We start from the raw sequence: 23,535 nt of genomic DNA on the forward strand, positions 1-23,535 counted from the left end.
ACCATGTCTGGCTAGATACATGGGCTGACCAACCCAGATTTTGGAATTGGCAACAGATGGTGTTTTTCTGTCAGTTTTGCAGAAAACTGTGGCGCCATTTTTCTGTGTAATTCCCAGATCGAGACTCCTGGCGCTAGGAACACATCTGGAGATCTCTCAATCTACAGCGCAACCTGTGCCCTGAAACTCATACATGGGGACAAAAATCATGCAACTTACGCATGCAGAATACACACACATACACACACGCACACACACAGTTCAGCCATGACGAGTAGCTAAATGCCTTGTCCTAGGTCCCCAAGTGGACTGCACAACCACGCCAGTAAATTACTCGCTTTCACATACATGGAAAGACCACACTTTAGTGTCTACAGGCATTGAGAGACCTATGTCAATAGATAAACAGCAAGAATATTATGAGCTGCTGCAGAAGCATTGAACTTGTCAGACACCATTTCCATTATGAGGAATTCCTGTAGAATCACAGAACTGTAACAGAATTGCGACATTGTGTCTAAAAAGGTTGAGTTTTGTCCCGCAAATAAATGAAAACTCAGGGGAACTGTATAAAAAATATTTATTTCACCGAGTACACCTCAATCTCATTGTCTAGGATAAAAATACGAGTGCATCTAAAATAATCTCAAATGAGTCAAAATTAAAACAAATTAGGCTTGAGTATAAAAATGGTATAAAACGCCCGACTATTATTTCCACATGCATATTTTGTAAATAAAATATTTTCGAGACTAAGAAGCATAATTTCTCAACAGGCCTGAAGTGCTAATAATATACGCTCATCTATGGCAAGCAGCCACAACTACGTGAATAGGCAAAATATGCCTGTAGAGAGTTCATTTCATAAAACGGTCACAGCAGAAAGGGCAGGTAAGGGGAAGCTTCACTTCAACTGAGCAAGTTCATAGAGGTAGGCAGCCAGTAGCTTGGACTGGAAAAAAAGAAAAGAAAGATTTATAGATAAGTTAAAACACTGTATAAACACATAAAACAATTACATTGTATAAAGATGTCTGATGCCACGGTCTGAAAATCACTGAAACCTGCTGCTTGCTTACTTTTCCACTCCATCTAGTAACAAAATGCCATAGAGTCATGCTGTGAGCTAACGTAAATAAATATAAGTGTGCACAGAGATAGATTATTGTAAAAGGTGTGGAGTGCACTAGAAGGCACAACTTGGGTGAAAAATTCATGTTGTGCCCAAGTAAAATGTGACGGACAGGAATGCTATGCAGTGTAATGGAAATGCAGCGGCTGCCGCAGGCCAGCAGTTGGAAGAGAGTTGGACGGAGACACCAACTTGAAACTCGTTATAACGAAGTTGAAGAAGGAGGTGAAATAACTTTGCCATACCCATTATTACCATTTACTGCAATATATGCCCAATGGGGTGCACAATTGTAAACATGGAAATAAGAATAGCATGCAATGAAATTTCAATAAACTAACAAAAGAATATTCGCAGTGTGTAACGCACAAATTCTTAGCACCTGACGCGACAGCCTTTAGACCAGCTGCCTTTTGTTCTATTGTGATGGTCTTTCACTTCCACTTTTCACATGGCCCGTCACGGTCGAGCAGCAAGTGGCATACAACACAATGCTCTGCTATGTGATCGAGGAGGCAGGGGAACTTCGACGCATTGGCTTGCCTCAGCCGGCTCGTTGGCTCCGAGGTTGCACTGGTGCCAATGCGACCTCGGAGGCCACGCCCAGCTGCCAGCCCGCGTGGCATGCCGCAGGGAGAGGGAGAAGTGAATGCACTAATCTTTCGCACCGCCGTGCATGGCACGATTCGCGTAGGCTTGCTCGTGAACCCCGGGGAGATAGCGGAGGGCGCGTAGTAAAAGAGAATGCACTATACTTTCGCACCACCGCGCGTAACCGCGCAGCATGGCGCAACTCCTGCAGGCTTGTGCGTGACCCCCGAGATTGCACCGGGGTGATTTCTAAGGCCACGCTCAGCTGCGACTGCCTGTGCGACGCGCCACACAGTCAGGCCCGCAAAAGAAGTGAATGCACTAATCTTTCACACCACCGCGCAGCCAGGCACATGCAAGAGAGAGAGGTCAGTGGAGAAGTGCAATGGTGAGCCACTGCTTGTGCGCATCTACATGCAGTAGTGAGAAAGACCAGCGTCAGATCAGCTTTACGCAGCATGAAATGCGCACTAAACCAACACGCAAAAGAGAGAGAGTGAAGAAAAGGGAAAGAACATGGCAAGGACTTGAGGAGTAGTCAGAAAAAAGAAAAAAATACAGCAGTCAAAGAGTTAAACACAATGATATGCTGAATGACATACTTCCTTAAAGTAGATTTATTATGCAGACAATGTGATGACAAATGCAGGCCTTCTTGCCTTTGATTTCATTTCAACCCACTGGATAATTAGGCCAATTGTCATGCTGCCTTCAGGAGTCAAATTAACAGAAGTGAACAGCAGTTTTCTATCACAAATCAGTACAGCAGAACCTGACAAATACATACCTCTCTTACCAGTTTTGCCTAACTAAAAGATTGGTGAAGACCCTGTGACACTAACAGTGTGGTCAGCATGTTCACAATATCGTTCGCCAACTAGTTCTAGGTTATATTCCCACGAAAAACATACGATGGGTTTTTTAGTGTAGAAAGCAAACAAGTAGAAGCATTCGAAGACAAAGGAAGAAGTGGATGTGCGCAGGAAACGCAGAGCACATAAGAGATGACTAGTGATCTGTTAGAGTAAGAGAACGTCAAGAGCCAACAGTGCCCGAACAGAGTGATAGAATTCATGAAAGGAAGTTCATTCAGCTAGTAGAGGAAAGGGATAATTCAGAGCTTTGGGGCATACAAAATTTATCGGGTCGCGACGATCAAGGCGTGGCAGGCGACTCACCCCCTCAATGTAGTTTCGCTCGTCGATCTTCTCATTCTGTGAGTGGGCTCCATCATCACTGGCCCCCATAGGAAGCAGGATGACGCTCTTCTTGGTCACCTCCTGCAGTGTCAGTGTCACTGGGATGCTGCCACCTTCCCTTGTCATGTCGGGCTCCACACCATAAACTGCATCAAGGCATAGGCATGAAGTCAAGTGACATGTTGCACAAATTCTTATTAAATTAAATCTGCACCATCTCCACAAGGGAACTGCATTGCAATACATACTACAGTCCGATCTCGGATATGTCCAACTCAAAGGGGATTGTAAAATAGCCCGATATATAGATAATTCAAAATATAAAATATGGCTGTCTGATGCTTATCCATTATCTTTGCATGTCTCGGTCAGCTTCCCGAGATCATGAAAAGCTGGAACTTACCAATTTGCTTGTCCAAGGCCGCGTCAAATGCTCGAAAGTTGACTTATTTTTTGTTCGTGAAGATTGCAAGTCTCTCGAGCTGTGGAATGGTCTTAGATATAATGACCGCAATGCTATCCCTAAAAGCCTGTGTGCATTGCCCAGATGCAAGACTGCAGTGCACTTCACTCGTGTTATACGAAGGTACTTGCTGCGCATATTTTTTTCAAGAAAAAGAAAAAATGAGCACACTGTGGAAGTAAACTAGCCTGTACAGATACTGCACACACTGTGCTGCCATCAGTGCACTTGACTGCGAATCGTGCATGAAAGTGCCCGGCCGCATTATTATTTATTTGATTTGTAAACATATACACAGGAAAGAGAAAGCAAGGAGCAAGGCTGGCAACTGCCACCAGAAGGGGCACAACGCCTGCCTACTCTTCAGAAAGGAGGAGACAAACATAGAAATGAAAGATAGGAAGGAGGGGAGGAAAGAGGAAAGAAAGAGCGAGATGACAAATCTCAAAGAAAAAAAGTACAACACACAGTAGGGCGTCCCTGCCGGTCCGTACAACACGCAACAATACGCCGTTTAAACGGCCAATCATATGTGGGCAATAAGCCAGGCGGGTGGTTGCGTCAGGTTTCAGAACCGACTTCCTGTTGGAGCCAGTTGTCCTCGCTTCTCGAGCACCCTAAAAAGCCCGTGCGTCTCTTCTTGCGTGCTGCTCAGTGATCAGGCACCTCGCGCGGGTGGCTGTGGGTGACTGCCAATACTAAACACACGCTGTTTGTTTCGAAAATGGCTTTCATCTTGCAGAATATCCGACTCCATGCTTGTTCATGTGTAACTGTGCGAGCACTAATGAGATGCATTCAGTGCAGATCCAAGAATCGCACAGCGATGAGTCTTGCACGTCGCTGCCACAATCATGTTTCTACAAAGTGCGGATGTGGCGTGGGGTGATTTGTTAAATTCAAACTGTAATGTCAAGATTCGTCCAAGTGGAGGTTGAGGTTGTATTTGTCTTGGCCACTCGCAGAATCCTAAAATGCCGTTAGCAGAAAGCCCTTGTCTATACAAGACAAACCCGGCATTGCAGCACTTCCAGTTGGGCATCCCATGCCTGGCCCCACTCAGTTAAAAGATCTAGTGCGATCCATGCTTTCTTGTGGAATGAGTATCAGACTGGGAGCCTTTTCATGTGCTTGAAGCAGAGTGGCAATCTGCTCTTGCTGATAATGAACGGCCGCAGTTTGCATGAGCCATCCATATGTGCAGCGAGCAAAACAAAGCATCCTGCTCATTTTCCCACCATGGCACATAATGCCCTTCAGATTCAATCTCTCGTTTGACAGCATCTGCTGTAGGATTCGGGGGTCGTGGTCTCAGAGTCTGGTGTCACAATGAGGGTCACTTTCTAAGCTACGCCACCGGTGTGCCCACGCTGTCATCCAAGCTTTCTTGACGAGGGTTGCTTTTTTAATGATGAGTACGAGGTCGAGAGGTTGAGGAAACAGAACAGGGGGTTTATTTACGTAGAAGAGGCAAACTTATTTACAGACCAAGGGATACTTGTACTGGGCAGAGCATGGTACATCGTTCTCATAGCACGAGCTACATGTCAGAGCAGACTACATCTTTCATGGAGAGCACACCAGAGGAGCCGAAAAAGTCCACTTAAATCCATCTTGTCCACCCTAGATCCCTGGGCCAGGGAAATCTGCAGTGACACCTTCCTCTAACCGTAGGGTCCAAAGTCGCCAAAGGCTCCGCCTTGAAGGCGAGTGTGCGCACAATCACTCCGGCGCCTTTGTTCACTTAACACAATTGGAGAACTATCCCCAGGTGAACACGGTTTACTGCCCCAGAGAAAGGAGGGGACGCTCGTAGACAGGAGGTTTCACACTTCACTCAAGTGGTGCGTCTTGGCTCCTGGGATGGCCAAGCAATTAGCTGGTTCGTCTGTCGATCGGCTCTGGCGGCTAGCAGTGGCTGTAAGGAAGCGGCGTAAAACGCCTTTTTCTCGGAGTTTCTTGGTCCCAGTGTCGTGGTCGGCAGCCAAGTGGCATCCATCAATCATGTCTTCTTTGTTAAACGTGTCTCGCCATGGTGTCGCAGTTGGTCTGCCCGATGGCATGTACTGTTAGCTTCACCAAGCTGAAGCGATTCATCGCAGGAAATCAGAAGTGGCTTGAAGTTTGCTGCCCCCGCTGGCCGATCGTAACACTGTAGTTTCAAATTTGTCGGTAGTAAATATTTCCCACAATGCGATCGAAGTGATCTTTCCTGTTAGGAGAAGCGCACTTGCAGGGGCTCTGCGCTGTGCCGCGTTTGATATATTGAATGTGGCAGGGAATGGGAGTTCGATGCACAGGCAGCACTGTTAGAGGGAACATGCAAGCGCATGGGTCGTGCTTCGCGCAGCGCTATGTACGGGAAGCGGCGCAGTGACGCAGGGCCTGTGCCTGCCGAACGTTGTCAGCTACCAAACCATCCTTCGATTTGCTCGTACGCAGCCACCCTGCCGCGCACTTGCTTGTCAAGAGCACCCTGTTAAAGGAGAAATATTTAATTTCGTGCACTGCCAACAGTGAGATGTAGAGAGCCCATAAAGTACACTTCTAATGCAGTGGTGTAGAATGCGAATAAGCAGCGTCAGAACTATGTTGTTTCGAAGAACGACATTTTTGGGCAAGCCAAATAATGTCACTGTGCTGCGTCTCACACAAGCATTCCGCGGACGGAAACACATTCACAACACCGATGGCAACTGCAAGTTGTTCCGTCTCTATTTGCTTACATATGTTAGTGTCACTGCCTCACTGGCATTTTAGAAGAAAAGAGCGATATTATATATATATATATAAACGAAAGAAGAAGGGGAACCGAGGGGCTCGATTTTGTAAATCATAACCACATAAAGCCAACAGACAATGAAGCCAAAGAAAGCATCGGGGAAATTAAATGTGGTTGAAATTGAAATATAGAAAATAATGAAGAAAAGGGAAATGGAACGTGGATGAAAACATAACTTGTCGCCGGCGGGAGCCGAACCCGCAACCTCTGCATTACACGTGTGTTGCATTAAGCGTGCGTTGCACTACGCGTGCATTGCAATACCCAAGTTAGTGGACGAATTGATGGCCATCGCCGTAGCACAACTGCATGTTGCAGAAAAAGACACACATGGCAAACATTCATTATGCACTGTGTGCAAAGCAATAGAAACAAGACAAAGTGAAGGCAGGACAAGCATTGTCCATAAGCCACGAATTTACGTGAATAAGAATTACAGCATTGGCGAGGTGTGGTTGCCAAACTAACAACAATTCTCTAGCAGTGAGCCCCTGACAATAGGAAAAAAGCAAAAAAACAAAACTTTCACCACTGAGGTACCTGGTCAATGAATAGGTAGTCGTTTCAGTAGCTGTACATTCGATTATTCAAATTTTGAGTACTTGACTGATAGCCTGACCATCTTGTGTCCACTCCTTAGCACACCACATAAAAAATAGATTCTAAATGTCTAGTTCATCACTTCATAATGAACACAGGCATACAGAGTGAAAAAGGAAAGGCGAAACCTTTCTTTATATACTTTTATGGGCCAATTCTACGATATAGCCAAGGGAGCACAGTGAAACTAATGTAAATGGAGGCTACAAATTCTACATGGAAAATGCGTTTGACTGTCTAGCAGAGGACAATTCTAAAACACAAGAACATATTACGTGTCAGCGTAAATACCTAGAAGTGTGATGCCCTGATATGATCAAGATTACGAGTGGAGAAAGCAGATACAGTATAGACCACTTATAACGTAACCGCTTATAGTGCAGGACCGGATATATAGTGCGGTCTTTTCAGACTCCCGTTAATTTTCCCATAGCACTCCATGTATACACGCATCGCTTATAGTGCAGTTGCGGGAAATGAAATACCGCTTACAGTGCGGCTGCCTGGGAGTACGAAAGTCAGCGGAGACGGCGAACGCTCCCCTCAAACGGGCGCCCCCCAAGGAGTGCTCAAGGAAGAATGAGAGACGAAGTGGAGGAGAAGGGCACGTACCAGAATCTTGAGTGCGAGTCGTGAAATATCACGGCGTGCATAGCGAGCGAGGGCTGCGAAACTGCCATCGCCATCCAACACTCGCTTCACGATAAGGGCAGTAAACGAAACGTCAGGGAGCGGGCGGCGCCGGCACATCATGGCGAAGGGCGCACGCGGAGACCGCGGAATGTGAGGGAGGAGGGCGGCAGGGAAGCGGATTTCGCCTCGGCAACTCCGCCGCTTCGGTGGCTCCCCTCGCCCTCCCTCGTAGCTCCCTCACTTTCGACTGTCATCGTGCGCGCTCGCCGCCTTGCAGGCTGCCGCTGCTCCAGCCGGCCCGGCGCCAGCTCCCCGAAGTTTCGTTTTCTGCCGTTATCGGGAAGTGGTCGTTTGCTGGCGTGGGCAGTTTCGTTGGCCAGCCTGGGACAGCGCCACTGCTTCCCTCTGCGCCGCAGCCGCAGCGTGCAAGGCCAACACGTGACTAGAAAGTAGAGGAAGCATAAAGGAGAAAGAAGGGTTCACTGCCATCTTCTATGCGTGGCTACGGTAGCGTGGCTGAGACGTCGGTACGTACACGCATGTTCCGGTGCAACACAGAATCGGCGACCTTGCCATTTCAGAGAGTGAAATTTCCGCCGCATTTTTTTTTCCTTTCTTTTTATTTTTGTTCGCGCGTGACATTGAGGGGTCTCTCCTAAGCTTTTACTCTATGGCGGTGCCGGAGCAATGCCGATTGGAGGCGCCGCCGCGTGACTTGGTTCGAATTAACGAGATTCGACTGTAAATTGAATGCAAACGTTCTAGCCGCATTCCTCGACTGTCGCATACGCGTGGTGGCTCGGTGCACATGTTTTGCATATGTGCGGGCCTTGAAAATTGTTGCTTTGGTTATAGTGCGGTATCGCTTATAGTGCGGATATTCGCGACTCCGGCGACTTTTACGTTATAAGCGGTCTACACTGTACTCCCCAAAGCCAAATAGTCACACTATCAAGCAATGCTAGCTTTCTTGACTACAAAAAGCTGACACTGTGCTGAATGGTAGAGACACGACAGGACACACAGGTGCCAAGGAGCCAGAAGTTGGCTGAACACATGCCGCTCACCATGCTTGGTGGCAGCCTTGCCGGCCTCAAAGTTTGGAGAGAAAGGGTCGCTGATCCACCACCGGCCACCACTAGCCATGTGGACCCTGCATGGAAGACCATCACAATAAGCAATAATAAGCATTTGTGTTTTACGTCCCAAAGTTACATTTAAACTGTAAGAGGAGCTGTAGGACATGGCTACTGATTAAAGGCGCATACACACTAGTAGAAAAAGTACGCCTGGCATGCCGTGGAAGCTGTCTCGTGGCAGCTTTTTCGTGCCGCGGGAGGGATCAGTACTGGACCGATTTTTTGTGGCTTTCCGCGGCGGCAAGCAGGCCGCGAACGCCAGAGACCAATGAGAGCGGCCCCTTCATTGATGTGCTCGCGGGAAGCTGGTGTCATGCGTACCCGCCCGACCGCTCGATTCATACTCATATCTGGTGTCAGCTGGACTGCTCATTTCGTTCTATCGTCTGCTCGCGTCAGCTCTCGCTCGTGCTTGTTTTTGGTCTCGTTCGCACTTGTTTTGATTGTCATGGTTTCCAAATGTTTTTTTACAATGATGAATCTACACCTAGACGACCCAATGGAAAGGCATTTGGAGACAGTGCGCCATATCCGATTCTGTATGACAAGACAGACCCTGAATACAATGAAGCGCAGGCGACACCGAGTACCTCATTCTCCTTGTCTTTTGAATGTGCCGTCGCCACAACAGAACAGAGCACACCAACATGATTATGATCAGGGGCAACGACGTTGTCATCTTCGTAAGACATGACTCATGTTAAGAATGAGGGACGAAGAACGTAAACACAGCACCGATCTGTCAGCAGACGAAGGAAAAAGCTTGTGACATCTCACACCTACACGCAGAGTAAGAGAGAAGGCGAGATTTTCATGCTCTCACGTGACTGCTGCAGCGGCTCGCCACCAGTTGGTGTGGCCGCGCTGCTGCAGCTGCGTTTTAACGCCGGTGGCGTGCCGCACACTTTTTTCCGCTAGTGTGTATGGGGCTTAAGGGTGGCAATCTAGGGGTTCTTTAGTGTACACCAAAATCATATTACATAACCATTTAGCTTTCCCCCTATTTTGCAAGCAATATAAAACTAAAGAGACTGCACGTTGTCGACTGTGTCATTATCAATGCATTACACAAGCAGATAAGTAGATCATGGTTGGGTTACTGTAATAATAGCTGTGTCCTGTCTGGTTAAAACCTGTGCCACAAGATGGCGCCATCAACCTGGCCGCTCTCAGTTATGCCCCAGTAACCCAGCATTCTGCATATGGTAATTATACATATACGGACAAGCTAAAACTCTCTAATGTGCCATCAAGAAAAGCAGTTTAGTGGAATAACTGAGAAATCCTCTGAACACACCAGATGCATCATCTGTCAATGGTTTCTTTGGTTTTGAAAACTTCAAAGAATGTGTGTTGTGCCTTAATGAGCTTACCCTCACGCTACCCTCACCCTCACGCACTATTAACAAGCTACCCTCACCCTCACGCACTATTTTGATCAATAGTGGCCAAACAAGGGAAGCCTTAGCCTGGAGCCAACATATCAGCAAGCGTTCGTCGAGGTGATAACTGGGAATGACTATTCCCCCGAATCAAAACATTGGCTCCAGGCTGACGCTTCTGTTGATCTCTTCCGAGTGTCCATGTTCCTGTGAACTTCTGTCGTCCCTGTAATTGCGCTACGTTGTCATACAGCTCTTGCATTGTAATCAGGTGACATGTCTGACTTTGGTTGCCATGGTGATGACAGATGCTCTACGGAAATAACCAGTCATCATGGATGCATGCAATAGTGCTTACAGAGTTGTACAAAGGAAACAGTAGCTCTACCTCCACCCGTATGCGAGATATACACAGAGAGAATACAAGAATATACATAGTCAAACAATCAAGCATGCTTGTCCAGTCATGAAATCATGCAATAGTATAGTTTTCAAAAATGCATTCTGCTAGATGAGATTGTGCAGTTTAATTGCTGCACATTCGTTTTAACAGTTTGAAACAGGCAAGAAAGAAAACACGGACACACAAGCACCACTACAAAATATCTTACAAAAGAAAGGTGCAGGAACAGAGCATATTCGTGCATCCAAGCATAAGCAGACAACTCAGTCACCTTCCTTCTTTCATCCCTCACCCTTTTTCACATTTTGAAAACCTAGAAGGATGAAAGAAATAAAGAGAAAGACCACGATGGACACAGTTTTCTGTGTTTTGTGCATGTATAAAGAACCCCATATGTACTGTTCCTACACCTTGCTTTCAATAAACAGTGAGTAGCTGTATTTTGCGTGCCTTGTGACAATGGAAAAGACGTACAGCAAACCAGGAAAGACAGCAGATGGTCCTGCTTCCAGAAACGAGCACCAGTCACAACATGTGCCCCGAGGACTTTAGTTTGCAGCAGCATATATACACGAAAACACATTCAGTGAAAACTTGCTTGATCCTGTTGGGGCTTCCATGTTGCTTCCACAGTTCCTCAATGTACTTTTTGACCTGGACCTCCACCTTGGCTGGCTCTTGATTAGGCACAATGCGAATTGAAAACTTTCCAACTACCCTGCGAGGTATCACAGTCTTTTCGCCTGCTCCGTAAAAGGCACCCTCCACACCTGCAGGATGGAACAAATTCAGAGTCAAGGAACAAGAACAGTCTGAAGGTAAGAATCAGTTCGTTCTAAAATATTTTCATGCTAACAGTTAACCCTACAAGTTAAAACTGTCATACTTCCAGCACGCAGGTTGATTCTTAAACCTCAAAGAAGTGTGACGCCCACATAAGTGCCTGCACTGTCATACTAACTGCTGTACTGCAGTGCTCAGTTACATTAGCAGAGTGAGAGCCACAGTGATCCACTGGCTACCACACTGCAAATTACATAGTCAAGGGTTGGAGTGTCAGTGAACAAAGGGTACAACAATGCATACTCTTTTCATGTGGGCCTGTCAAGATTCTGTGTGACTGATCAGACTCTGCAGAGTTAAGATAAAAAATTATTAGTGATGTGCGCATTCCAAGCTTGGAGCGCACAGTCACGCAACTTCGAGCTGACCATGCTGCTTGGGGTGTAGATTTTTTATAGCGTCACTGGTTGGTGCTGCTCTAGTCACCATAAGGGTGTTGTGGAGAGCCAGTGGAAGATACAGCACAGTCCAAATAGGACAGGCCAAAATATGGGTGTTGTGGATGGCCTGGAGCAGGCAGGTAATTTTGCAATCAATTCCCATCTTGTAAGTATCGAGCTCTGAAGCAGGGAGACAGCAACTTTAAGCATCACTGCCGCTGGAGGTTGTGGCCCAGGTACGTTGTGCGCCTTTAATGACGCACGACGAGGGCATGGAGCAGTCAAATTCTGGAGCCATCGATGAGAGCTCGTTGACCCTCAGTGCAATGCACCGAACACTCCACACGACCCCAGTTATCTGGCTGTCGGTCCTAAAGTGACGACAGAAGGACACTGACCTCAGATCCTGCGTTGAACAGGAAGTTACGGCCTGCGATCCTATTGGTGACATAAAGGAGGCGGCTGTTGGGTTGACCAGAGCCACTTGTTTCTGCGAGTGCCCAGAATGCTAGTTTCCTGACCAAAAGCAAGGTGGGTGCACAACCAGGCATTGTTAGCAAGGGTACACTAATAATACCAGCAAACATTTGGTGCACTAACCTCGGAGGTGTGAGGAGTCTGGTGCTCTTGGAAAGAGTGGGACTGATTACGAGCAGCAGTGATGTGGTTGATAAACGTGTGCCAGAGCAGCTAACTGACTGCCAAATGCGTCAATGTGCTCCTCAAGGCAGAGCAATCTCTTCGTGTGCAGTAAGGCAGCCCATCAGCCACTGCACCAATGTGGGGGGACTTGGAATAGAATTCGACAAGCTTTTCAGGAAGGGCTATGTCTATTGCAGCTAGAACCAGGCCTGGTAGGAGACATAGGACCAGCTCTCACAGAATTTGGTCATTTGTGCCAGTGGACTGGTTTTCGAGCAGCTGTTGCATGCTATGAAGTACTAATTCACACCATCTCTGATCACAGAGTTCTTCCATCCCGAGGAAATGTTGCACCTGCCTGTGCTCCGATTTGGCCTTGTAGCTCATTATCACTGCCCCTTCAGATGATCGGAACGTTTCACAGTTCATGGGCGGTCATTTACAATGTCCACAAAATGTACCTGCACCCATAGGCAGCAAGGAGAAGAAAATGTGTGAAGAAACTTCCATTTTTTCACTGGTGATGCACTGGACTTTAAATTGGGCCTCAAGTTGGGTAGACCAGCAGCAAAGGTTTAGGGGCCAATATGGCAGCATTGAAACATTCTGGCACCCCACAACTGCTGGGCAAGCAGAATCCCATACCAAGGCCAACCTCGTGGATGAAGAGGAGTAGCATTGACATCAATAGTGGCCATGGAATTCTCGTGCCTGAATTTGTCGGGAGCATAATTTTGTTGCAGTGCAAAAGGACGAAGACGTAGATGAGATAAATATCAAGCGCTGTCGATCAGCACTCGTCCTTTCACGCTGCAACAAGATTATGTTACCCCCCGTACCAACTCGTCCATCTTTCGATCCTATCTGTCGGGAGGGCACAGATGTCCACGATTGACAAGTTGGTGCTGTCTTACCCTGAGCTTGCATGGACAGTTTTATTGCGATAGCAATTATATGGACACTCCAAAGCAGATTTCTGCCGTCAGCGTCGCCGTCGCCGTGAGGTTCCGTATGACGTCAGCGGCGATGAAATCGTCACCGCGCTTCGGACGCTGTATGTGCGAGTGAAAGGGTGCGAGGTACGCGCGCTTTCACGGGGAGCGAACGCACGTCGGACAGCAAATGCGCGTTCTGCGCCAGTGCTCCCTGAAGGGCTGCAGAAGTAGGCGTCTCTTTCCTCCTTACAATAGCGCATACGCACCTTCTTCCGACGCGCGAAAGGCGGGGAGGGGGGGGGGGGGGGAGGGAGGCGGCGTTTAGCTGCGGCACCAAGTGCGTATTTATGTAAAAACGTTGTGAGGCGAGAAGGTGGTAAAGACTTCCGACGCATCTCGACGAGTGTCCCGTTCTGATGTAGTCGAAAACCGAGCCGCCCCCAGAGGCTCCGGCAACAGTTACCAACGCCGCACGCATTTTGTGCGAACGCGGGCATAACGCCGACGGCGTCGACAACAGTTCTGCGTGTTGCCGGTGCTGCTGCATGTCCAAGTTTACACAGCTGATAAAGCTACTATCATTACTCCGTATAGCTCTCTACAAATTTGCTATCGCAATTGATGCTTCGCCTTTCGGGTGAAACTGCGACAACTTTTTTTGTGTCTTCCTTACTTTCTGCTGCTGTGCGACCTTCCAACTCATAGTTGAAATATGTGTTGTCCTCCTTGTTTCTCTCACGTCTATCTTCTGTAGGCCTAACCTTTCAAGCCATAAATGGACATAATGACAGGTGGTGAGCAGTGAGGCTGAATGCAAGGTGCGAGTTTAAAGTTCGGGTTCACCAAATCTGTCGGGACACAGTATAACCACGACTATATAGTCTCGCCAATGCCAGGGTCAAGCTAAACTGCGCTGCATGGCACACACTGTCTTTACGGTGCCACTGTAGTTGGCGTTATTCTGGTCATCATTTGTAAAGGCTGACAAGGTGCTTAAGCAGTGTGCAAATATAATGACAAATAAAGAATGTATCGTAAAAGTACTTTGCTATATGAATGAAATACTGTGTGGTCCTCTATAAGCACGATACTAGTGCATCAATCGTTTCCTTAAACTTAAAAGGTTATTATGCTGAAATTTGTCAAATCGAGGTTCAAGTGCATCAAAAAAGCAGCAGCATGATTAGTTTGAAGGCAAATAAGTCTGGGCCTTTGCTAAACATAGTGTATAAGCATTTTACACAGGAAAAAATAAGCCTGTACCCACCATGAAGAGAAAGTGATGGGAATCTCCAGCGGTGCATTAGAACTTCCTCCTTTGTTGGGTGTAGGAGTCCACAAGCACCTAAGTCCTTGCAGTATCCATCCTGCACAAGTACATTTGACAATAACTGGGCTGGGGATACTGAGAGGCTACCATAGAATAAGTAACGATGAGAGGATACCATAAGTAACAATAACTGCTATAGCATGCAATCCCAAATACAAGGTCCTGAACTTCAGCCAATGCAGAGCATGCGAACAGCTGGTACATGTGTGCTAAAGTGAACTTAACAGGTGACATGGTCTACCTTGTATTAATTATACATTTAGTAATCCAAGAGTACCATCAGAAGTGCTAACATGAGTGGACAAAAAATATCTGATTGGGCATGATGAAGCAGCTACGTAAACTGCTATACCCACTTCACCATGCTAGGGTGAGCAATGCCACATTGAATGAAACTAGACAACAGATACTCCCCCACTGTCATCATGCACCAAGCTCTGGACAACCATGCAAGGTTCTAAAGGCAAAAACAAAGTAGGAGACAAAATGCATTTCTCATCGACAACTGTTCGCACCATGTCAAAGTCGATGCTCTTGTAGAGGTCACGCTCCTTGTCAGTGATAGGGGCCACGTCATTCATAATTCCTGGGATCAGAATCTTGCCAGTGCGGTCGACCAGTTTGCTCATCAGATGCGTCAGGTCATACATGGCTTCGTGTCTAGGGAAGCGGGACATCAATAATGATTGCTGGTGGGCTAGTTGGTGATGCATTCTTTGTAGCAGTGTTACAGCACATATAAATGTAGGAACGCCAAGAATGCACAGGGCAGAGCGCAGATGTTCAACAATTTCAGTTGAAAGTTCTAGGTTTTTCTATGTTTATGGATATGAGCTGTAACACAGCTACGAAGAAGTGAGACAGTTGCACACTCAAGAAGTGTAAAACAGCTGTACAGGCAAAGTTTGCCCAATATGACTACCATATTTTCCATTGTAGAAGACGCGGTTTTCTCTCAAAATTTTCGTCGGTGCATCTTATACGGTGTGACTTATATATTAACTTTCCTGCAAAAGTGGCTGTTCTTGGGGGGAAGGGGGGGGGGGGGCAACTTATACAAGGGTGTGACTTGTACACCGGAAAATACAGTAGTTACCTAGCATAGGGCAATAATGGAGTGCAAGTCACATCTGCGATGTGGTTAATGCATATAGCCTCTTAACTGGGTTCCCGCACTCTGAGTCTGTGAGCACATTGAAATGCATAACACTACATGTAAATTATAAAATATGCAGTGAACTTTTATATCCCCTACATGGAATAACCACAAATATAATGATGAAGGTAGACATTTTTTAAGTCTAGGAAATAAAAAGATGCAATATTAAGATCAAAATGTGACATGACACTGTATATAGCATGATCAAAAAGCCAGTTATACAACTATTACAAGAAAACTGCTCATGATATTTTCTACCACTAAACTTTCTTCATACACTAAGCTCTATCCGAGAAAAAAACATGTAGCAAGGGAGCGTTATAGAATTTTATGTTTATGATGCTTCTGGTCAGTTCCTCACAGTGTAAGATAACTGTTTCAAAGGAGGTCTAACAAGAAAACAAAGCTGTGCAGTTGCCAACTCTGGCACACACACAGTTAAACATTTGCAGTACTACACGAGAATACAACACAGACAATGTGTATTAGTTTTAGCTTGCTCAACGCTCTGAACAATTTTTATTCTGTGCCATTTCTTCTGGCATGTCTGGAAAACACACAACTGACTATGGGCAGAGCTTCACAAGAACAGATGCAGTACCCTGTCCAAGGGCCTGGTGCCTTTATATTTTGTGATCTGTAGTAAATATACACTGAGTCTTGGATGAAAGGAACGAACATCACAATAAATAGCACAAACATACGCTGTGTTACTTAACACGAGGTACCACATGCGCAAAGTATTTGAGAACGTAATGACGACTTCAGGAAGAGCAGTAATCTTTCGAATAAAATTAGACATATATTTGTGCCAAATTTTTTTAGTGTTTCTTTCTTTGGTGTTTTCAAAGATTCAAAGATTGTTCAATAAAAGAATCTTCAGCATAAAGAATTTTTTGAATGTGGCTTTGAAAACAGCTGCATGCTCAAATCGAATGGTGCTTGATGATGTTCGCCACTGTCAGAGAATTCTGCATCTGTTTAATTATTAGTCTCCCTTTCAAGAAAGACACCCATACATAGTAGTAGTGTCGCCGAGAGTCACAAGGTGTTACAGAGGATGAGTGCTAGGGACACCACACAAATGACACATTGAAACCAAGAATGGTAAAAATCCATGAAACAACAGTAGTGTAACAAGCTTAAATCTTTGGAATTAGGACACCACACTGAAGGTGTCACGGCTGTAGAGGTTGACAGCCAACTGCTCTTAGATTACGCAAGTTTATGTGGCAGAAAGTAAACCAATCACATGGGTGTGGGATGGTAACTAATATCCTAGCACACATAAAGCCTGACTGTCGACTCTGCCACCTGTAGCTGCTCGTAAATGGTCATCATTGGCTTTCCTGGGTTGTCACTCATGATGTCATCTCACTCAGACATACCTCAAATGGCAGCTGGAAAAGGGCTTTGTCTTAGAGTCTCCACGTAACAAATATGTTGTTTTGTCGTATATTCGAATCGCAATCCAAAGCTATCATGTCTGCAGCTTGTGTGTAAGTCATACTTTACGAATTGTCTGACGCAATTTACCTTGAAAAATTCAATTACTTCAATTGAGGCACTTGGGCTTTGCAGAGGGCCTAGAAGAATGAGAATGTATGCAGCACTTCCGCACACGTGTGTTCGCGCGTGACGTACATCGCTTGTGGTGGCGGTGCGACGTTAGGCGTCAGAAACAGCTTCTCTGTCCATCCACTTTCACAGGGTGGAATGAAGGCAGATTTTTTTTCTCCTCTCGAGGTGTAAATGCCACGTCACTCGTGGGCGTCTGCTAAAGGTGCAAAGGGCTCTTTTGCACCTCATTTTTCGTTGTCGAAGTACAATTGTCCGTAGTACATTACGATGCAGAGAGTAAGAGCGTCGAGTTTTTAGATGTCTGGAATTGGTTATGCTCGGGTGACTGGCTTCAAATGGCGCATTAGGGTCAATCCTCTTAACTTAGCGCCAAGACAGCGTGCTTGGCACAGTGCCATTAATGCTGTTGCCCGTAGACGCTGGCGTGTCCGGTGCTGATGCATGCGAAAGTCACCGAGAATATTACTGGCAGCATTTGGGAAAGGCTCCATGTGATCTATGTGTGGCCAGCAGGCTTCTATTTTCGTGATTTTGCTTATCTTGGAACTTCGTTATCCCGAAATTTTTTTCCAGTTTTTTACAACTTCTAGTTAGCAGGGCTTTACTGTACATAAGCATTCATTCCTCTTCTCCTCATCATCATCTATCTCAATATATTTTCACTCCCTTTCCTCTTCTCCAGTGCAGAGTATCAGACTAGAGTGCACCAGCTCAGGTTGACCTTTCTGCCTTTCTTATAAATAAAAATTCATTATTGTCTACATCAATCCAAATCTATGTTGTCAAGTAGCTCCTGCACACAGTGTACACACATTATACTTAATATTGTCACGATGCCACAAGAGTGATAAAGAACATGATCACCAACAAGACAAAAGAGATGACGTAGTGGGGCTAGCCTACAACTACACATTTCAGTGGTCATGTTGATTGTTTATTATTATAAAACCAGTTGACAGTCTGCACTCAACTGAATCCCGTGCTCGTCCCATTTTTTAGAATTTTCTTCCTTTTATATTATGTACAAACTAGCTCAGTTCAACAACTGTTAGGTTCGTAGAAGACTAAAAAATTATGTTTAAGGCATATCCTGGGGCTCCTCAAGAATGTCTGTAACTTGCAACTCACTGACACCTTGATAAGGTTTTAAGGCTTGATTGAACATGTTTACAAAAAAAAATTAAGGAGGTCAATAAAACTAATCATCACAACTAACAGCAAGGCAGTATAGTACCACGCCAGATATTCCGACACTGCAACTCGGCGGTGCCTTTAACGCATCAAAAGCTTTTCTGGTAATTGCCAATGTGGAAGCCAGGCTGCTGATGTAATTAAAACATGTTCTTTAACATCTGGACTGTCACTGGTTATGTCGTGGCCGCTTGTCGGCAGCAAATGAAAGCCATACTTTTCAACAATTGTTGCATGTTGCAACAAAGGGCTGCCGAAACTACAATGTTGACAGCGGGTTTGCAGTGTTGTTGGACGACAGTGGGTTCGCACCCACTGCTGGCCAACAAGTTCTACTAAATGATAACGGCTCAAGTAAAAATCAGTTGAATACTGTCTCAAACAAGACACTCACACAGAGCCTCCAAAGACACCTGAATGGAGGTCCTTGCTGGCACACTCAACTTCAACAGCAAAGTAGCACAGGCCTCTGAAATGGAATAAAACAAAAATATGCATGCAACACGCATTACATATACTAGTACATACAGGTGCCATTTTGATTGTAATGTACATTTCATTATTTTAACATTCAAATTAGTTGTTTGTCAGTGATGTGTGCTGTCTTTCTTCCTGCAAACCCTTTCAGTGCTCTTCCAGTTAAGATGCAAAACCAACTAGACAACACCTTCACATTTGTCATGCTCTGACATGGCTTACCTGGAAACAAATTATTGCTCCTTAATTCAATGCTGTTTCACCATACCATGCTATCACAAAAATGATGAAGGGGTAGTTTTCCCAGATAATACATTTTACTCAGAACGTTTTAGTGTTTCACTGCATCTGCTTAATTACCCAAACTATAAATAATCTTTGGCACACAGCCAACTCAAATTGTTCCAATTGGTTTAGTTAAATCAGCGCAGTAAAAATAAATACACATAGTACTCACAAAACAAAGAATGTGAATCTCATAGCCCCAAAACAACCCGTTTTTGCAATTTACCTTAGTCCATAGGTGAGGCACGGTTTGTCCTTTCCGAGCCAGTAGTTGTCAGAAATACAGACATAGTCCACCTTTTTGAAGAATTCAGTGTCCTTGAGGCTGTACAGCAGCTCATCCAACCCAACTGAGCCAGACTCCTCCATGCCCTCAAAAACGAACTGCAAATTATCCACATAAAGAAAAAGTGTTGAAATACCATACTGCCATACTGTCCTGATAGGACACAGCTCATCGGAGCAGAATAATTCACAGGACAGGGTCTGTTATGCACTCATCTAAACAGTGTTGTCTTCAACAACCTATCTCACCAAAGCAGTGTTCTAATAAACTAAGCGAAGAGAATAACAAAAAATAAATGTTCTCTCCAGACAGGCGTAGCTTCAGGCCGACAAAACATTTCAGACAAGTGTGAATAATTCCACAATATTAGCCTGGGAAAAATGTCCTAAGTCAAATTTACCACTAGTTGAAAAATATTTCCAACCATGCTGCCACAAATGCTCCAGTAGAAATTTACAATGGAAATTAAGCACGTACCTTCAGGTTCACTGGAATATCAACGTCAGCTTCCTTGTATGCACGAATGGCATGCAACCAGCCCAGCACTGGACCCTTGTCGTCTGAAGCACCACGTCCATAGAGCTTGCCATTTCTTTCCGTCAGCACAAAAGGATCAGAGTCCCAGCCATCCTCCTGCACAAATTCGTTGCATGCAGCCAGGCACATAGTGTCGGTACATAATGAAAGCTAACTAATATAACGTACAGGCTGACATACTTAATTTTTCTATTGCAGTAGCAATTATACGAATGTTGGAGGCACATTTGCGCCGTCACCATTTGCTCCGCTGTCGACATTCTTGTGCTATCACGGTATCGAGGTGCATGCGCGGCCTGCGCGTGGAGGGTCAGAAGGTCTTCATAGAGACTCACAGTGCATATGGTCGCAAAAGTGATGTTGCCAAGTGGACACATCATCATGCTGTGCTCAATCGACTCTACCAGAGCCAGGGTAGCGTTCTGGCTCCTGCTGCTGGTATGAGCACTCTGCGCACACACATTAGCGCTCCTGTTGAGCAGCTGGGGCAAACCGCGCCATGGGGAATACACTGGGAATGGACAGTAGCCTAATTATCAAGGTACGCATATCTATCTAATCCTTTCTTTGGGCATCAGACAATGCAGATAGCATTCCTTCAGTCTCATATTGTGCACCATTGCGATGAAATGCCTACAACGCCATTGGCGGTGCTCCTCATCACGCCAGCTTTCTGAGAAGCCTTCAGTGCAGTGCTGAACTACACTATCACTTTCAATGTGCCGCCTGTGCCAATGCAGGCTGGTCCTCATAGCATATGTCACTCTTTCCTTCTGAACCACACCTAAAGAAACACAGCGAAGGAGACGAATGAATGTACCAGTAATGCAGGTTGAACATCGAGATGCCCATATACAAGGAGAGTTTTCTTGGCAGGATCGGCACCCAGGTGGCCGAGCAGGACAGGAGGTAGCTTGAGCTTGGTTCCATCGGCCAATGTCTGCTCGCCAAGCTCCTTAAGCTCACATTTGGCACCCTCCTTCTCTAGTTTCTGCAAAGAAGATGGTGACTGCTCAGAAGACAACATACATGTTACTGGTTCAATCTCACTGGAACGAATGAAGCAGTGAGCAGGCTAGCGGTGGTGGCAAAAATATCTATTTAAAATTCAAATAGTACTGGCTTCTGTGCCCAGGTTGGTCTTATTTCCTACATCAGGGAATCCAAGCCAGAGTCCATGGGAAAATTTATGACGCACTTTCCGTAGAAGTAAGGGGTGGAAAATGCATTATTATGTCATCAGTAACACTTTCTGTAAATAAGTAGCAAATCAATGAACCATGTGAAAAGTATGTGTGGGCATTTGTGTGTGCACGCATGTGTGGGACGGGGATAACAAAAAAAAAAAAAAAATTAAGAGAGCTGTCTTACGTTTGTTCTGTGGGGTGTACAGTGAACTGCGCCGTAAATGTGTGATTTACACTATCCCGTTTTCTTCACCTACTAAAGTGTCAGCTGATGACAGCGCTTGTCTTTGTTCCTTTTTGTGCTGTCTATCTCTTTTCAGAACTGTTTTACACCATGCATAAAAGCATCACGAGGCACACAGCCGAAGTATTTGGTTTTCCAGGAGCAGAAAATTATACCACAACGCAGTAGAGCAAGAGCAGTTCACAAATGGTGGTCTGTGAGCACCACGATTTCTGTGTAAAGCCTTTGTCCTTTATTGAAACTCCCTACTTTTTCTGGCCGGATGGAGAGGCCAAATTGAATCACTAGTTTTTCAACATACAACAACATTACGAGCAAGCACCACAATGCATGCAAGGGACTCCTATCAATTTTTAAAAACCTCGAAATTTTTGTGGTCACTTTGAATTGTGATGTGAAGCCAAGTGAAAGCCCTCTTTTCAACTCACCCTACACATTCTCCGAACCTAGGGGAGGGCAAGCTTGCGCTAATTTCATGTTACTCTAGCATTACTCTAATAAAGAGATTCACATTTTTTAACACTTACATAAGTTCTGAGAAAAAAAAGTTTTTTTTGCAGATAACATTTATGAGCTAGAAAATAGGCTGACAGTGTTTGTTCATCACACTTTGGCTCAGGCACAGCTTAATTTCATGTAAAAAAGATATCTGACACGGAATTTGTAGTGTCATGAATCTCTGATTATCGTGGGTTTCGATTTAAGGTGGTATGGGGTGCCCCTAAGTGCCCATATGTAGAAAGTGTGCGTTACATCTCCTTGCTCCTTATATATACTCCCCGAAGTGATATTAAAATGAGTTCTTGCTCCGTTCTTTGCCTGCATCTACATTTCTGCTCACCCCACTTCACACGGTGCACACGTTTCCTTTGTTTGCCAGTCAGCTCGATCCTCTGACGCCATCATCAGCCAGCGATAAGAGAATTGCCGACAACGTCCAGCTGTGTACAAAATAAGCACTTCACCTTGACCAAGATGCTGTGATGTGGTTTGATTTTCCCCTAAGAGTGCTGCACACACATTATGAAGGATTGGCAATGAATCGGATGGCACTCAATAAAAGACACCTTGTGGTGGACTCGGTAAATGGGCATGTCTCATATGTCCTGCTTGAAGATGGATGATGCTGCACACAGCACACATTTGTTTCAGCATGCAAGCTGCAGGCTTTTTCTGTAGGCTTCTAGGAGTGCGAGAGATTCTTCTCAAGATCACATGGGAGTCGCTAAACGTACCCTGCTGTAGGGAGCCTATATAACTGATGTTTGCAAGTGTTAAATCGAGACCAAGAGAACCACTGGAATCTGGCAATTCTATCATAAACCAACCTTTACGGTGCACCCCAGCAGTACATATATACCAACTAATGCTAGATGAGCTGGCCGATTCCTTACATAGGATGCCCAATTCACACTTAAATTTATTTTCCTGCACTTGCTACATCATTTTCGGTGAAGCACAAAGGGTGCCTTAACACACTTCTATTTTAGAATCGATGCAGTGGATAACAGAAGATCTCAACAGCCTTCAGTGAATTTCAAGGACCAAGAAGGGCAACCACGGGATGAGATTTTAACACTGTGGAATGCAGGTTGGCTGCTGCGCGCGCATAAGCAGAAGGGTGGTCTGTAACGGAATAGTAAAGTTAATAAAAATAATGTCAGCACAGGCCTGAGATTGAATGCGAGCTATGTAATAAAAGATTTGGGACTGTGAAGTACAGTCAAGTGCCTCTACAACAAATACCTCTACAACTAAATGACTTAATAAAGAAGGAATAATTTTGTCCCGGTTCTATTGTGAGCTGTGCAATGCGCAATTTTTACAACGAATGATTTCAGAATCCCCAAGCACTTCGGTATGAAGGCGTTCAACTATGAAAAACAGATAATTCATCTAAACCCGCAGGTGGCACTCACCTCTTTCATCCAATTGATCATCCGGACAACCTCATTTCGTGCATCAGGCCAGCCGGACACACTTTTGATGGCCACTGCCTCACGCAAAATGTCAATCAGCTCCGTCTTCCTCTTGTCCACAATGCTGGGCAAGACAGAAAAGAGAATGTGAATGACAATGATGAACATGTCTTGTCGATTGGTGTCCTCATATTCAGATCTTTCCAGAATTATGG

General features: G+C 45.4%; 1 protein-coding gene across 3 annotated transcripts in view; it reads right to left on the reverse strand.

The window, feature by feature from the left end:
• Positions 1 to 563: 563 nt before the first annotated feature.
• Positions 564 to 23,535, reverse strand: part of LOC119450066 (cytosolic non-specific dipeptidase) — a 32,641-nt gene continuing 9,669 nt past the window's right edge. For all 3 annotated transcript variants that reach the window (XM_037713425.2, XM_037713424.1, XM_049665623.1), the window contains exons 3-13: positions 23,321 to 23,444; positions 20,791 to 20,961; positions 19,911 to 20,066; positions 19,374 to 19,531; positions 18,780 to 18,854; positions 14,970 to 15,114; positions 14,392 to 14,491; positions 10,923 to 11,094; positions 8,468 to 8,553; positions 2,902 to 3,068; positions 564 to 952 (exon numbers count right to left, since the gene is read on the reverse strand). In XM_037713425.2, the coding sequence (XP_037569353.1) occupies positions 905 to 952; positions 2,902 to 3,068; positions 8,468 to 8,553; positions 10,923 to 11,094; positions 14,392 to 14,491; positions 14,970 to 15,114; positions 18,780 to 18,854; positions 19,374 to 19,531; positions 19,911 to 20,066; positions 20,791 to 20,961; positions 23,321 to 23,444 (1,402 nt within the window). In that variant the 3' untranslated portion in view covers positions 564 to 904. The remainder of the gene's footprint in view (positions 953 to 2,901; positions 3,069 to 8,467; positions 8,554 to 10,922; positions 11,095 to 14,391; positions 14,492 to 14,969; positions 15,115 to 18,779; positions 18,855 to 19,373; positions 19,532 to 19,910; positions 20,067 to 20,790; positions 20,962 to 23,320; positions 23,445 to 23,535) is intronic.

The sequence above is a fragment of the Dermacentor silvarum genome, chromosome 4 (assembly GCF_013339745.2).
Source record: "Dermacentor silvarum isolate Dsil-2018 chromosome 4, BIME_Dsil_1.4, whole genome shotgun sequence".
Lineage (NCBI taxonomy): Eukaryota > Metazoa > Arthropoda > Arachnida > Ixodida > Ixodidae > Dermacentor > Dermacentor silvarum.